General features: G+C 40.8%; 1 protein-coding gene across 2 annotated transcripts in view; it reads left to right on the forward strand.

Moving 5' to 3' along the window:
* si:zfos-2326c3.2 (misshapen-like kinase 1) overlaps positions 1–17,409 on the forward strand; it is a 65,833-nt gene that overhangs the window by 38,668 nt on the left and 9,756 nt on the right. For both annotated transcript variants that reach the window (XM_038698702.1, XM_038698703.1), the window contains 14 exons: positions 1,273–1,407; positions 1,696–1,833; positions 3,307–3,377; positions 4,465–4,544; positions 6,332–6,420; positions 6,807–6,877; positions 7,525–7,609; positions 7,907–8,074; positions 9,315–9,423; positions 9,625–9,774; positions 10,165–10,308; positions 10,673–10,807; positions 10,965–11,065; positions 12,024–12,173. In XM_038698702.1, coding sequence (XP_038554630.1) covers positions 1,273–1,407; positions 1,696–1,833; positions 3,307–3,377; positions 4,465–4,544; positions 6,332–6,420; positions 6,807–6,877; positions 7,525–7,609; positions 7,907–8,074; positions 9,315–9,423; positions 9,625–9,774; positions 10,165–10,308; positions 10,673–10,807; positions 10,965–11,065; positions 12,024–12,173 — 1,626 coding nt within the window. The remainder of the gene's footprint in view (positions 1–1,272; positions 1,408–1,695; positions 1,834–3,306; positions 3,378–4,464; positions 4,545–6,331; positions 6,421–6,806; positions 6,878–7,524; positions 7,610–7,906; positions 8,075–9,314; positions 9,424–9,624; positions 9,775–10,164; positions 10,309–10,672; positions 10,808–10,964; positions 11,066–12,023; positions 12,174–17,409) is intronic.

The following is a 17,409-nucleotide window of genomic DNA, read 5'->3' on the forward strand; positions in this document are numbered from 1 at the left end:
TTACACCCTCCTCCCTGTACTTTCCCCCTACTTTTGGTCACTTCATCCTTCAGTTGACACATGTTTTTTACCTAAATGTCACAAAGGACTGGAGAAAATAAGATAAATATTAGGCAGAATGTAGGTAACTTAGGGAGAAAACAAAGACATTTACCCAGCTGATAACATGTGGTTGTTGTTCTTAGTATAGCAGCTAAACCACACAAGGAGCACGAACAGGAAACAGACCAGTGCCATTGCTACAGTATAAGAAAGCGTTTTCAAACAGCTGAGAGTCAAAAAGGCTGACTGTAGTTTTCAAAGAATCCTGTTTTTATTATTTTATTTATTACTGCACTTGCTCCTGAACTCGAGTGAGTTTGATAAATCAGATTATGCTGGGTGATGATCAGCTTCAAAGTGCTTAACGAAAAACACCGAGCCGTAATGTTTGTTCATGTGACGCTGACGGACAAAAGGCACTCTTCTTATGTCTGGGCCAGTATGTGTAAAACTTCTAAGAAATACTCTTAAGAACTTTTCTAAACTTTGACTTTGGAGTCTAAAAAGTTGTAGTAAAAAATCAAACAGAGAAGCTTAATATAAAGTAGTGTAAAATAATGACACAATTGTTAAGTGTGATTCTGAAGTGCTGACTACAGTGACTCCACAGTGTTTTAAAAATATGGACTGTAATCATGTCTACCCAAAGTGTCCACGCTGAATCAGCAAATAGCAGGCCTCTAAAGGTGACACGGCACGGCTGCATCACATCAGTCGTCACAGTTTCATGCACACCTCGTCACGTTTAGGACTACTCATCATTCCTTGTATCCAACATGCATGCAATATGCATGTCTCAGAATGTCCTATCATGTAAGAGGAAATCTTATATATGATATATCCCATAAAGTAATAGCTGACTTTTACTGGTATCTGCTATTTGGGATATTACAATCTTAATTTAAAAAAGTTTAAAAAAAAAAAGTTTAAAAGCGGAATCAGGGTAAATTGTATTTCTTATTCATCTTTCAAAATTAACACATAATAATATAATAATTAGTGCATATTTTATGATTGATATAGATTTAATGTTACTATGAACATTGTATTCATGCTGAATCCATCATGTCATGAACATTTATATGCATGATCTCACAGTGTGTAGTGTAATCGTTGGGACAGTATTGGTATTCATAAAGTGCATTTATGTGGATATGAGTTTTACAATCTTTGTATGATTCCAAACACACACACACACACATACAGTCTTACATGTATTTTATGTTTTAGATGGACCTCCAGGAGTCAAACCTTGCCAGGCTGCTTCTGGCTGCTGGTCTGCCCGGCCAGATGCACTCTAGGCTGGGCTCTGGGAGCAGCTCTAGTCCTTGTACTCCAGCCATGCAGAGAGCCCACCTCAACCAGGTATACACAATTATATCACATTATACATGCCCGCTATTTCCTTTAAATGTATTGTATCCTGCTCTCCTCTTCTCTGTGCTGTTTAAATGATCTTATATTTTTAGCACTGCTTCTATCTAGTCTGTTCTATTATTTTCTATTCCAGGTTTGCCTAAAGTGTGTGAGGATGTTTTTTTTGTTTTTTTCAGATAATCCTATTTTTGGGCACACTATCCTGTGATTGTAGTCATTTTTGTGATGTGGCTAAAAGTGTGAATGTAGAAATTTTCAGTCCTTATATTTTCCCAGAATGCCAATCTGCGCTCTAGTCGAGAGGCCGCTCACAGCAGCTCTATGTCAGATATGGCCATCTCCCCCTTGTCTCCATTTTGCCCCATGTCCCCGACTGATGATGTCTTCTGGGACTCGGTCACAACACCACCTAAGGTGAGCAACAACTGTCCTGTAAGCTAACAGGATGAAACATTGCATGCCAGCAGGTTAGATGGCTTTCATAAATGAGGCAAATGTTGAAGTGATGTTTATTTTGTTTCCTGGCTCTCATTGAAGGAGGAAGTAGTTATTATTGCCATGCCAGGCGCAGAATATAGCTTGCATCACATGAGGTTGGCATAATGTGTTTGTGTATGCTAACCATGCTGTATTTTGGTCGCACAAAGGTAAGGAAGTGGTGCACACAGCATGAGGTTGGCACACTGTCGGTGTGCATATGTGTAATTTGGGGAAAGAGTGTGTGTATGCTTATGAGAGGGGAGCCTTACCTCGGAGCTTGTTATGTAGCGCCCCTAACTAAAATCATCAAAACACAATAAAACATGTTTATAAAACAAAATATGTTTTTGAACTAACAGGAGGCCATATGGAGTCGATAGAGCAGTTAATAACTCACTACTCTCTCTCTCTCCTGTGATTGCAGTGTAGTAACTGGAGCAGCCATAAACTGTTAACTTTTGGGGACCTGCACCGCAATAGAGTGTGACAGTAATGTGCTGTAGCAAAGCCAGGCGTTTGATGAGTTTTACAACTGTCTGTGAATTCAAATCATTTTACATAAGCTTAAATAGTCTTAAGCTCAAGCTGAGGGCTCTTTGATAATTTTAATTTCATGCGTGTGCCAATAGTAGACAGGAAACAAAAGACACGAAGCTCAGTGTGTGTGTGTGTGTGTGTGTGTGTGTGTGCGCGTGTGTGTGTGTGTGTGTGTGTTCATGGGGGAGCCAGTTGCGGCATGTGGGAAACTTGTCAGAATGATGATAGGTAATCCCCCAGCTCCCTTCCTGCTCTGCTGGGTGTGTCTTCCTCTCTGTAACTGGGTCATGTGACACCAAGAGATGAAAGGTCAAAAGGTCACCAGCTGGTTGGTACGACTGGGAGTTTGAGAAGAATGAAATGTTGAAAAGAAAGTGCTTTGCAACACTCACGCAGATCGATCTGGTATTGGTTTCACAATGCTGTTCTTGTCATATCATGAATCCAACAATGTTGGAAAAAGGTTAAGAAATATCCCTGACTCGGATAATATTTCCACATCGTATTAAGATTTGGACATGGTTTTTGGGGAATTTAAAGGAGCAACATTGAAATGTGAAGAAATAGCAAAGCCAAAAGGTCTCATTAGATTCTCAGTAATAAAAATCTCCCAGTGGGTTATTAAAGATTTTATTGAACTCTGCTCTACAGCCTTTCAGGCACTGTAGAAGTTGTTGTACATAAAGGTTTCATAACCACAGAAACCTTCTTCTAATTAGCTGAAACCCTGCTTGGCTAGACATGAGATCCTTGTAAAGATCCCTCTCAAATAAGCAGTCACCTCCAAAATACTGCCATCTTTGTGTATTGTGTTTCTGTCAATGCTGTTCAACTGATTTTCCTTCTTCTCTCGGTCTTATGTAATTCCAGGTCCCAGAACGCACTACCTCTAAGTTCTACTGTCGAGAGCTGGTGATGGGACACAAGAGGGCCGCTTCAAGGTAGACCACAACTACACTGTATGCACACTAAACATAAAGACACTGTGTTGTTTTTTAATGTTGGCCCTTGTTTTGTCTGTACATGAACTAATGACTTAATGTCACTTTATGACACTGGGTGAAGCGACTGTTAGTTGCTCCTTATATGAATTATCACCCGACTCTGTAGTCCCATTTAGTTCTACAGACTGTTGTAGCGTCTCTCAGGTCATTGTTTTGGTTTAACAGCCTGCAACTTAAAGGTCATAAACCTTGTTTCCAGCGGCAGAATGCAGACATTTTCATTTTAAAGCTCTGATAAACTCACTGTACACTGCCCAGCACCAAATGACAAACTGTGTAGAGGTAGGTTCATCCTACCTGACATGGCAAAACAATAAACTAATTGGCCTACAGTTATACTGCAGTTTTGTTTCTAGCTAGCTATTCATGGGTTTTGCATATCACACTCTTGAGCCCAGGCACCTCAGACACATCTGTTTTTCCTCTGTTTTAAATAAACTCTACACTAGTACTACTAGTACACAGTGTAAATGGACCGAATCAAGCTAGTTCAAATCATGAATTTCAGTGCTGTCTACAGAAAGACAAAATTAGTCAGTTTGAGGAATAGGAGCTTAGTTTCACTTAAAACTCCCATATAACAATTTAAATAAAGAAGCCATATTGTACAAGTTAGGTGTTTCTTGACTGAGTACCTACAAGCTAATTTAGCAAGTATCAGCCAAGCGTTGTTTGGCAGCATAAAGACACAATGCTACGGTCTGTCCTTAAATTGGAAACACGAGAAGCCAAACTAACATTAGTCTTTAATGGCATGTGAATGTAAATTTGTAATCTCTGGTATGGTAACCATGCTATAAGAAGGGTAGTTCTTCCTTTCAGCTAGAGAGAACCGTATTTAATGTGAGGCTTTATATCACACTGCAATTCAGCATACTGGCATACACTGTTAGAGAACAATCAGTCATGGGTAGATCGGATTAGTTGAGCTTGGATGGATTTTTTTTGATGATTAGATGTATACCGTTGATCACAGTTCACATGGTCTGCCTCGCTCTGTGTGTGTGTCTCTTTCTCCATCTAGTGGCAGTCCAGTGTCTGTAGCAGATAAAAGTGGAAGATCTGCTCCTCATGGAGTCTCCTCTACCAGCAGCAACCACCCAGGTCTGTGCCACCTTAACTCAGCAGCTGCTGTAAGAGCAATAACAGCAAAGCCCCAAAAAGAACATGTTCTTAAACTGTGGTCATCCAGATACAATGGGTAGTTCAGTCATCTCTGGTGGCGTCAAGTCGTAGTTTGGCTCACTGAATTAGAGACTTATTTCTCTGTTTGTGTTCCTGCATGACAAGTAAAAGAGATTACATTGTCTAGACCTCAGAATTTAACTGTTAATATGCAGTAGTGACGGATTCCCAGCATGTACAGCCTTCTTTTCTATAAGAAGATATTCAAAATATGAAAGTCATAATATACAGTAAATGTTATTTTTGGGACGATTTTCACACGGGTGTGGCACTGGTGTGAACTAATGCTGTGTCTGAGTGAGCGCATTGGTGTGTGTGAACCGCCAAGTCATTAGATTTTCCCACACAGCCCGAACACACATATGGCGTGCCTGTACACGTGCTCACGCACCCCCACCCTAAACAATAACCTCATAAACCACACCAGATACATGCAGCCACACCAAACCCACCACAGACCCAACAGTGCATACACTTACTATAAATTAGCGACAGCGCACAACGCAGAGTAATGAGACCAACGCGTGCCCTCTTTACCTGTGTGTAGACATGTAGCGAGAAAGAAACAATTTATCTGTTGGACAGGGAAGCCACTCTGGTAGCCAGTGGGAGATAGAGCGAGAAAGATGAGGAGAATATGTCTAGTAAGTAAGTTTCCCTCTGTATGTAGCTGAGAGGAAACAACTTTTGATGCATCCCACTCAGTTTGGCTGCTTGCCTCTGCCTTCTTTGTTGGGAGCCACAGAGCAGAGATTCTCATACAGCTTTACTGTGTGAAAAAGCTTTTAATCTGCTCACGATGTGCTGCTTTCCTCTCTGGATTATGTTGTTGTTGGAAAGAACATTTGTAGCATTTATATATATAAAACTTACAAATTGATTATGATACATTGGTTTAATACCATTGGTATCTGAACTCGACAACTCGACTTTATTTCCCATACCTCTTTTTGGTATGTGGTGAAAGAACAGTGGTGGCCTTTTCCTGTTTTGTGCTTTCATACTTTTATACTTGTTTTGCGTTAAACAGTAGCAGTAACAGTAGTTTTGAAGAGAGTGTAGTAATGGCATAATTCTGGTGCCATCTAGTGGCAACTTGAAATCCAACCAATCTATTAATATGACCACCGTTTGTCAACACATTAAAGCTGCTCTAATCAATACTTTTATATTAACAACGGATCAAATGACTGTGTGTAATCTGAAAGGGGTTGCTCGAAGTGACAGAGTGGTCATGAAGAATTATCACCCAGCTTGTTGCATTGCTCCTAGTTGCCAAACAAATTGATTAACACAAGGATTAAATACTGTCAATACTTTAAAAGCTAATTTCACTTTTCTAATGTGCTTTCTTATGACAAGATGTTTGTGCAGTGTAGTGACTGTGACTGACCGTTTGCTTTTGTTTTGGGTCCATTCAGAGTGTCAGTGCTCCAATATGCTCTAGCTCCCCAATTGCAGTTTGTGGTTGTAAAGCTATCCAGCCCAGTGATACACAATGTTAGATCCCATTTAGAGGCCAGCAAAGGCTGCCGTTTTTTGACAATGGCCTCATTTGTCTATTGTAATTATACCTCTCACCACTATTGTTAATGTGGTAGGGGTTCAGTGGATTGCTTAACACCCCCCTGCTGCTAATTTCACACTACAGAACTGCTACTAATGTGAGTATGCGTTATGTGTGTGTGTGTGTGTGTGTATTGTAGGTTACTTTAAGCTGGAGAGTCCTCTTCTACAGCAACGTCTACAGCAGCACAGGAAGACACAAGAAAACGTAACCAGTGGACATACACAAGTAAATCAAAGAGTCTTTCTTCACATTTTCACAGCTATGACCAAATTCTGCTCTTCTACCACACGTAGACCTGAGTACTCTGACGTGTGTCCAGGCATGACGGTAACATTATCAGAGAAGTCAGCTTAGCTACGTTGATCTTGATTAACAGTGAGGAGCGTGACAACACACATGTGCACTCAAATGTTGCCAAAATTCCCCTTCCATATTAAATCTAAGAGTATTTCCCCTTCTTCTTTAGATGTAGAAGTACTTTTGTTTAATCATCTAATGTACCGCATTAAATGAAAGTCTTCTCTTTTGTTTCTTTTCCCTCTGCTCTATCTTTGATCTTCTGACTCACTTGACCTCATTGACTCATATTGTTCCTCACCTCCATCACGCAGGGTGGAAGATCCGCAGAATACTCCTCTTCCAGTGACGAGGTCGGCAGCAGCGATGATGAAGAGAGGATCAGGTGAGACCGTCATCATCTTCATAATTGCATTGTGCTTATTATATTGTTTAAAACGTTCCTGATTGAAGTATGCATTTCACCCAGTCTTTCCTTTTGGTCCAACAAATTGTTTCCAAACAACAGAATTAAGAAGCATGACTTGTTGCAAGAGGTACAAATTGTGAAACCAATATGAAGAATCGGAGACAATTCTGATTAAAAAGTCTCTTTGCTTACTTCTTTCTACTGAGAAAGGCTGCTTGTGGAAATGTTTGTGCTGACTACCAAGGTTAAGTCAGACCCAAAACACTTTGACAGATTTAAGTGCAGGATTAAAATCCTGTGGCTTTTAGGATTTATTGGTAATCTAAACCTTGAAAATCAAGCTAGGACAAGCCCACAGATGTGGCATGAAAGATAATTGTATTATCAATGTGATAGTATACATTTGTGTCTGCTTATGGGAAGGGTAAATACATTATTAAAATAGTGTTTATTGTTATTGACATAAATTCTCTTCTGGTCCCAGTTTTGATCCCAGGAAGTAAATCAGCCTTATTTGCTTTGCCATCGATCTTGAGGATGTATTGATCTTGTTTCCAACTAATAAATTCAGGACCTGCAGTCAGACTCTGGTCTAAAATCTTGACCTGTCTGTGTGTTTCAAGGTCTGGCCTGTCCAACGGAAAGGGGAAATATTTCAGAGGAATACCTGATGGCATCGTGCTGCAACCACACCGCAATCTTAACCAGGTACCCTGCACACATCCACACAAGAAACGCACACACATCCACACGCTGCTCCCCCGTTTGTCCTCCAAACTCCTGAATATATTTTCACGTTTAACAGCGAGATGGATGTCCATACTGTTATACGGCTGATGTAGATGGCGGAAGGTTAACTACTGACTAGTAGAGAGCCACGGCCATTTACACCTGTGTGGGTCATTCAGTGTGCTGAGCAACATTCAAATCTGACAGCATGCCATAGAAATACATTTCCAACAGCTCCCCCTGACTTTCTACTTTGTCTCTTTGTGTGTTCTACAGATTTCTCGGCTCGGCTCAGATGACACCTACCTGCTACCAGACCTTCTGCAGAAAACCTCCTCCTCTAGTCCGACCCATAATGCAATGGGCCAGCAGCAGCGGACACGTGAACTCAACTACTCACAGTCACCCATAGCCCCTCGGTCCCCCATACACCAGGAACTACATGTGAGTTTATTTTGGAGGAATGTGTCAGAGAGACACCTGCAGGAATGCACACATCATTTCTCTTAGTGATTTTTTTTTATTTCCCTTTTCCTCCCGACTATCATTCACATCATGCAGAAGCTATGTTTGGAAATGATGTATTTAATCAACACAATAAAGAAGAATAAAGTCCATGGTAGGATGTCATCGGGTATTGACAAAGTTTTAAAATGTAGAAAATAAGAGGGGGGCGATGGTGCAGTGGATAAGACCCATGCCTCTAGTGTGAGAGACCCAGGCTCAATTCCCACTGCGACATCCACCAATGTGTCCTTGAGCAAGACAATTAACCCCTAGTTCAGTGGTCGGCAATAGGCCGCCAGATTGCTTTGATAGCAGAAAAATCAAAAATAAATAAATTGATAGTGGCTGGTGCTGAAATAGATGTCAGTCATGACGGCAACAGTTACTCACATAATCACTTCCTTTTAAGTGATTGTGCCTACAAAATAAAAGTGTGAGAACGTTTTTCGAGTCCATGCTTCATGTTGGGTTTATTGAGAGCTTTTACTTCAAAAAGATCTGAAGGACATTCAAAAGAGTCTCTGACTTGCTTGACACACCTCTGAAAAAGCTGTCAGTAAACGTGATTGGATTCCCCTGAATTTCCTCAGGGAAATGAAAATAAGCATCCACAAGTTTGTGAATGCGGATCAAACGCCGGGACAAAAGATAAAAGCATGAGCTAAATGACTAATTATAATTATAAGATCATATCATTTTGATAATAGTGGACTGAAAAACCTTATTAGATTAGAGAAAATCCATGATACAAGTATATTAGCATTGTTTGAGAATTTAAAAGCACTGTCCACATCCAAGCGTGTACTTGAAGTATGTGACTAGTTGCATTAGTTACATTTGTCCACCAGAGGGAGGTGGTGGCACAGCAGTTAGTATATGATCCCTAAGCTGAGGGGTCATATGATTTCTGTCAATAGTTCATTTAACATAAATGTACTTAAGTTTTTTCACTCATGCACTTTAGTACTCATACAAATTTAGAACCATGAATGTATTTGTAGTAATAATGTTACAAGGCTTGGGAGAAGGGTTGTTGGTGATGTTAAAAGGTCGCAGAGGAGTTGTCTCTGATCTGTAAAGCCGTGAATAGGATTTGTGATTTTGCGTATGAAGCCAAAACCAAAACTATAAAAAATGGAGTGGAATGATAGTTTGCCTTGATGTTGTTCATCATCAGGCTGTCGGCAGTCCCACTGGTAAAAACGCCTCCTCATCTTCCTCTTCCTCCTTCCTGTCCTTCATCGATCCAAGATTGATCCCCATATCATCACCGCCACAAAGCCCTAGTGAGTACATTAAACACACACAGTTTACATAGACTGACACTTATTTAACTGATTTAACCATTTATCCTAAGTGGTATATGGAATATTTTCTAAATGTTTTTTACATAAGCAGTAGAGTTTTACTCTTGAGCCCTGTCAGGACACTGTACTCATGTAACTACACCATGCGTTGTTAGCATTTTATTTTTCGTCCCCGTGTAGCGGGCAGTAAGGGTGAACCAATCAAGAGCCACAGGAAGGGCTCCGTGGTGAATGTCAATCCAACCAACATTCGACCACAGAGCGACACTCCAGAGATCCGCAAGTACAAGAAGAAATTCAACACTGAGGTTCTCTGTGCTGGACTGTGGGGTTAGTAGTTTTATTGTGTTGTTGTGTTTTAAATATCTACTTGGAGGCGTGATTTATTGTTCTGTGTGTGTATTTTGTGTGTGTGTGTATTGTAGATGTGTTAAGAAATGAACAAAGGTGCTCTGTTAAATGTTTTGCTCTAAACGATGGTGAACAGATGGTGAGCTTTTTTTGATTTTCATGGCAAACAAACTTTATTAAATTTGTTTTCTGGGTGCATCCAAGCCAGAAGCTATCATGGCATCACTGGACAATGTCTCTCCATGTGTTGTTTGTTTTGGAATTGACTCCAATGTACAGATGTACTGATGTCTTACTGACAGATGGATGCATGACACAGCATGTTAGTGGTGGGTGGGGTGTAAGGTTTGTGTCTGTTTTGTCCTGTAGGTGTGAATCTGTTGGTGGGGACGGAGAATGGTCTGTGGCTGCTGGATCGAAGTGGTCAGGGGAAAGTCTACTCCCTCATCAGCAGACGAAAGTTTCAGCAGATGGATGTGTTGGAAGGACTCAATGTGCTGATCACTATATCGGGTACATAAACTGTTGGGAACAAATTAATGTAGCTCTAGAAACACCAAGAATTCTTTTTTACTTGCCCCGTACAGTGAAACAGACTGTAATTCAGCCACCAGTCTTGCTCATACAGAATATAAAAATGTCAGAATCAGAATCAGATGTATTGTCCACACATATTAGAAGTGGAGAGGATTTGTATAAATATATAAATATAAAATTGACCAAATATAAAAGGGTTATTGTACAGCTGTATGTAACTAGGTGAATGTGAAGGAGGACATTTTCTGTCTGTTCATGTTTGCTCATTCACCCCACATGAAAGTTTCATCTGCACAGGAGTCACCTTCATCCTTCTCCATCTGTCTTTCTGTGTCTGTAGGTAAAAAGAACAAGTTGCGTCTGTACTATCTGTCCTGGTTAAGGAATAAAATTCTACACAACGACCCAGAGGTGGAGAAGAGACAGGGCTGGACCTCAGTAGGTGATTTGGAGGGCTGTGTACACTATAAAGTGGGTGAGTACAGTTTTTGAAGGTGTTGTTTTATTTCCTAAACTAAAATATGTAAACCTTGTATTGTGTGAGTAGAGGTCTTTTAGGGCTACATGCACAGTATGTTAAAGTAATCAGGTATCAGCTTCTAAAAGTCTGTTTGTCCATCTTGTTTCTTTAGTGCGTTACGAGAAGATAAAGTTCTTAGTGATTGCTTTGAAGAATGCTGTGGAGGTGTACGCCTGGGCCCCAAAACCATACCACAAATTCATGGCCTTCAAGGTTGGTAACATTTAAATAAAGTGTCAAATGTATCTTCTGTGTTGTCCGTGTCAACGAGAGTTAGAGCTGGGAGCTGCTTGCCCCATCTGTAACGACAGTGTAAGCAACAATGTATGCTGTAAACACTACAGTGGAAGTTATTATACAGTGAACGTCTTTTAGCCACATTAGCTTCAGGTCACAAGGTGGCAATCTCAACCAGTCTGTGGACTTCGATGGATCGCCATGAATGTTGGTACAGACTTCTCCACTTTTCTGACACTTTATGTACATGAGCAATGAACTGTAGGCAATAAAGTTAAGTTTAGACTGATGAAAGCTGAGCTAAGTCTAACAAAGCAGAGTGAAACCTAACAAACAGAATCTGAAGATACCTTGAGCATAATGGAGGTACATGTAAAATTCAACCTGCGCAGCTAGATTGAGATCTCTAGAGTAGTTAAACCACCACAGACATGTTAACAGTAGTGTCCTCCATTGTCTTTTCTGTTCTTACCACATCTTTACATATCTAGGGCAAAAAAAAATCTGAAAATCTAATAGGGTCACTTCCATAGCCAGACACTTGCACATAAACGTAGACATGACACATCCAGGCTGTGAGAGTCCTACACACAGATTCTCAGCAGAGACTGTGTCCCATTTCTTTGCGTCCTTTGTGGCCTGAGCTACTTTTCCACACGTAGTTTAACCCTCTCTCCTCAGAAAAGGCCAAAAATATACTACCTTGTGGAAGTAATAGCACGGCTATCTTAGGATGACCATTTTTATGCAACTCCTCTTCAGCTTGTCAAAGTCAACTGCTGATTAATTATTAATGGAGCCGTTCCAGTTAGAATACTAGTGCCATAGTTTATTTAAAAAATGTGTAAAGGTGAAGACTGCAAAGGTGAAGACTGCAATGTCGCAGACTATCCCTTCTAAGATGTTTTGGTAATGTGTGTGTTTGTCTACCCAGTCATTCAGGTCTCTGCCTCAAAAACCCCTATCTGTTGACCTGACAGTGGAGGAAGGTCAGAGGTTAAAGGTCATCTACGGCTCCTTTTCTGGATTCCATGCCATTGATGTCGACTCTGGAACACCTTACGACCTCTACCTGCCTACACATGTAAGATATTCATTTACATTTATTGATTTAGCTGTAGCAACGAGGGGTTAAGTGTCTTGCTCAGGGACACAATGGTGAATGTCTCACAGTGGGAATTGAACCTGGGTCTCCCACACCAAAGGCAAGCATCTTATCTATGCGCTGCCACCACCCACGTGTAAATTCTTTACGCTCTATATGTTTGCTGGTTCGTCTGGTTGTCTGTCTAAAAAATTGTTTGTTTAGTTGTTTTTTTTAACAGTCAAAGCAAGTAGCAAAGTGTCACTTTTTCACTAATCTTAAAGAAGACTCTCTCCAAAATCAGTTGTGGGAAAAAGTGTGGTCATCTTACGGTATGATGACAGTCTGCTGTATAATCAGGATGGTCTTTGTGAAAACAACATTAGTGGACCAGTATATCCACAAACCTAAGGGCGTCTTCGCAAGTGATTCCCCACCTGACATGTCCACATATCCTTTAACGTCTTTAAACAGCTACATATTTCCCCATAAACCATTTGTGTCACTCCATTAGCTGGACATACCACCAAGCTAATCTAGTTGTTTGAGCTAATGTTGCAACTCTTTGATTAAAGAGGTGGTATTATACTAATTTTGAGGTTCAAAATCTTAATTAGAGGTTGTACCAGAACAGGTTTACATGGTTTAATTTTCAAAAAACACCATATTTTCCTGCACATTGCTACAGCTCCTCTTTTCACCCTGTGTGTTGTACGCTCTGCTCTTGAGCTACAGAGTGATTCATCTTTCTTGTACAAAATCTTTGTTGGGAGTGGCACGCAGTTACCAGGTTAAGGACTACTAGCCATTCAGAAGCAGAGAAGGGCGGGTCGTAAGAAACAAGGTAGTGTGATCCAAATCAAAGCCGCTTCAGACTGCGACCGTAACCTAGCAGATGGTAAAAGTTATTCTCAAGTCCACAACATCATTGTTCCACATCTTACCATGAGGACTAAACGTTGAACTGTTGCCGGTGTTCTGACGATCTATGCTGCCTTGCCGAAAAATGCTACCGTAGCGCAAATCAATAGACTCGACTCTACTCGGCCCTGCTCCGTTTTCCATTGCAGACAGTACCCAGAGATAGAATGTAGCTTGTCGTCATAGTGACGCCTCACAAAACTGCCCCGACGTAATTTTCAATGCGACACACACACCAGCGATCCACACAGCTTTCTCTTTTTTAAGTTAAAATGTTTCAACCTTCCTCAGAATGTAAAGACAGATAAGCGGTATGAAAAGCTTCCAGCTGTGTTTTCCTCTGTCGTTGTTGCTGCAGCGGTCTGTGTGACGGCGGGAGCAGAGGGCTCTGTGAGCGGACGGCAGGCCGGTCTCACACGCTCCTCCCGCGGGTCGGCACAGGCTTTCCCCGCAGCCACTTGTGGAGCTCCTCAACTCCGACAATATTCATATTAATATATTATTATTATATATAATAATATTATTAATATATAAAACTTTCTGTTGCTGGCCTCTGTCTGGTGCAGCAATGATGATGCAGTCTGTCTGTAGTGTTTTCATGTTACATTTTAGTATCTCTCAGCTCGCATGGAACTTCGACGGAGGTGAGGTGATACGAAAAAAAAGTACCTGAAAGCAGGTATAGGTACAACATTTCTACAATGGAAAACCAGACAAAGGCGAGTCGAGCCAAAGGGCCTCGGCTCAGACTAGCTTGGTCTGAGGGCGTGTCTGACCCCACTAGCCGCTTGGAAAGCTTTATGACGCGTTTTCATTGTGATGTAAGTGGTAAAGGAAGTGAAGGGCTGAATCTACAAACGAGCTGTTTTCAGGCAGGTCAGAGCAGAGCTTTCTGTGGAGATGGGAACTCCCTTTGGGCTGGACTTTGGGCTTTTTCACTTTGCAAACCTATTACATGCACAAAAAAGATATATAACTCAATAAAGGAGAGGGAAAAAGCCAAAAATCACGCAACTGCTTATGTAAAGCCTACAAATATAGATTTTTTTTTATGCAAATGCTTTAGTAAATGTTTAGAGATCTCTGAGGTTGTATCTGATTTAGGTATCATTATCTCTGTAGTTCTCTGTTATACCTGAATTTTACTTTACTTTCTATCCATCAGCTGTGTATCTCTCTGTTCACCCATCTCCCTCCACTCTCTCTCTCTCTCAGGATGCACTCCTCCCCCTCCTCCTCCCACTCAAAGACTGCAGATGTCAGTCATTGGTCTCCTTTATTTCTCCTGTTTTCCTCATTCCACCTCCCTCCACTCTCCTCCCACCCAGACCACAGCTGTCAAACACTTTTCTCTTCCTCTTTAATCCTTCTCTTCTTTTCCACCTCCCACTCTTTCATCTAATGTGGCATTGTTCATTTGCTCTTTTTCTCCTCATTTTTATTTTCTCTTTTGCTTCATTTACCAAACTACCCTTGCAATCGCTCTCTCTCACTCTCTCTCTCTGTTCAGTCCGTGGGCAGGCTGAGCTGACGACAGAATGCTGTGACTAATGTTCACATTTCTATTAAGACACTGTTTTATCCCTCATTTGGCATTTGAACTTTCCGCTAAATTGTAGAAGTTGATCACATGAGGCCTTGGTCAAAAGACGATTTTGTCTGCATTCCAATATTTATTTGTTTGTATTAGATGTGATTTTGGAAAATACTTAATCCAGATAGGAACACTATAGTTTGCCGTAAACAATTACACAATGGCAACTTTGATCCACACTGAAATAAACAACTTTCCCATTACATTTCAATCTGAGACTGAAACCTAATGACTTTGGTAACCCCTTAACTTTTCCTCTGGCAACATAATCAGGTAAATTTGTCCAGTAACGTATTTAAATACCTGGAAAGCTAATGAACTTCCTATCAGCCTCAGTTGTACTTTGCTAAGCGCTAATTAGCAACAAAATAAAAAGTAATGTTGCAATCAGCGTTGGACGGGCCCTTGTGACCTGATGCACGTCGTGTGTTGCTGCTGGAGGTCATCAATGCGGGTCTGAATTATCATGCATTTTGGAAGCCTCATGAAGGATTTAGACATCACTTCCTGTGTCTCCTTTATGGTGCTACAGAACACCCGCTAATCAAATGTTGTGTACCAGGACAAGAAGTGTGGACGACACTGAAAATTTTATGTAAATCAAATGCTGATTTTTACACAATGCTAACTTCTTGTTGCCAGTAGGTGGTGCTATGACATTTAGTGAATATTGTAATACTACTACTACTAATAACAATAATAATAATCAACTTTATTTGTAAACCACTAGTTAGCTAGGCTTCTTGCTAATAACTTTTTTGACGGTGGGTCACCACTGATAACATAGTTATGGATCTTATATTGCATTTCTGTCAGTAGGTCCTCCTAAATATTACACACTGAACCTTTAAATGTACACAGTGCAATGGATATGAGTCATTCTAGCCTGATTGACAGGTTGCCATCGTAGCGACTTGTCAATCACAAGGTAGTCCCGCCCTAAAGCATCTCCTGCTTTATGGTCTATTTTCCCCTAAATGGGACCATAATTTACTAAATGAACATCATGCGGAACCAGACTTCTTTTTGCAACCAGTGGAGTCGCCCCCTGCTGGCCTTTAGAGAGAATGCAGGTTTAAGGGACTCACTCGCTTCCCTTTACAGACCCGGAGGTTCCCACTTGACATGATTGATTTGCCACAAAAATGTCATAAATTTTGGAGTGCTAGTGAGCCATTTTGCCACGCTGATGCGTGACTTGAATTTTGTGCAAAAAAACCCTTTGAGTTTTGGAGCATATTTAAGCTGCCAAAAATGCACTTCATTTGCAGAAAGAAAGAAAGAGGAAAAAAGAATTCCTTCACTTTCAACAGGGTCCTGACGTTTCATGCCCCAATTAGCAAGTTCGTGAATATGAGGGTTGACTGCTCTTGTGGCTAAACAAATCAAACATTTCCACAGCATTAAGAAATATGTTGGTAATATTTGTGCATTTGTATTTCCAAGATGCAAACTTGCTTGAGGTAAAATGACTTGTGGAAGTCTGTAAAACTTCAGCTCCAAAAAGGTTTGTGCAAATTCATTTGGGTCTTTGAATGTGAACAAATCGCTCACTGCTGGTACAATTAGAGATAGAGCAGATCACTCTTTTCCCCCTCCGCTGCTGTATGTGGGCAAGTAAAGCCCGCTGGTGAGTCATTCACTTTCAGATTCTGACACATTCTATTTAATATGCTTTCATCTGGAACTAGAGAGATTTGAGGCTCAGGATATGACAGAGTATTTAAACTTTGAAACATTTTAGCCTGTTTTCTTACCCAGTTTAAAGTGGAACCAGCATGTCCACAGTCGTCGTACTGTCTGTGGACTTCACCAGATTCTTTCACATACTGGCCATTCATATGGTGTGAGCGGCTGGAGCAGGGAGCAGGGAGCAAGGTTCCTCTGGTTTCTATGGTTTAATGATTTACAGAACGATCTTTCAATCATTTTTTGATACTATGGCGTCAAAGTCAGTGTCAAATTTTGGATCTCTGCCATAGCTGAGATCAACCTGAGGATAATTTATATATTACATGTTTACAGTGAGGAGGTAATGCAGTTTGTAGACTACTAATAGACTACATCCATGGATCTAGACATGTGTGTTAATATGTATATATATATTCCATAACATTAATCAGGATGAAGGAACTGTCTTGTTCATTTTTGCTTTGTGCAAAAGATTCTTCATTCAGAGTTTTTGTTTTGTTCTGTCTCTCAGTCATGTTCTCAACACCTTTCTCTCGCTCATTCACTCTTACACACACACACACACACACACACACACACACAACCCCAACCATCCTTAATGTGTGCTACTTTCTATAAGCATTGGGGAGTTGGAGCTAGAGAGGCAGAGAGACTAACATACGACAAGAGAAATAAGCTCTAAAAATATACCCCCTTCTGTCCTTCTTCTCTCGCGATCATTAACTCTGTGTGTGTGTGTGTGTGTGTGTGTGTGTGTGTGTGTGTGTGTGTGTGTGTGTGTGTGTGTGTGTCCCCTGACCTATTCTTGCTTCTGTTGAGAGGATGTTTTTTTTCTCTCTCTATCTCACTGCTCCTCTGGTATATTAAGCAAGTGTGCACACAGCTGCCTACTACACCGGTGCCTTATACTGCTGCTGCTGCGATATCATTTCAGCTCTCCAGCCTCTTTCTCCCTTTTTCGTTTTCTCTCACACATATACAGTCAAACTTTCAACACTCACACACACACACACACACACACACACACAC

This window comes from Micropterus salmoides, unplaced genomic scaffold, assembly GCF_014851395.1.
Source record: "Micropterus salmoides isolate LMB-PRFRI ecotype aquatic unplaced genomic scaffold, ASM1485139v1 Ms_hic_scaffold_5, whole genome shotgun sequence".
NCBI lineage: Eukaryota > Metazoa > Chordata > Actinopteri > Centrarchiformes > Centrarchidae > Micropterus > Micropterus salmoides.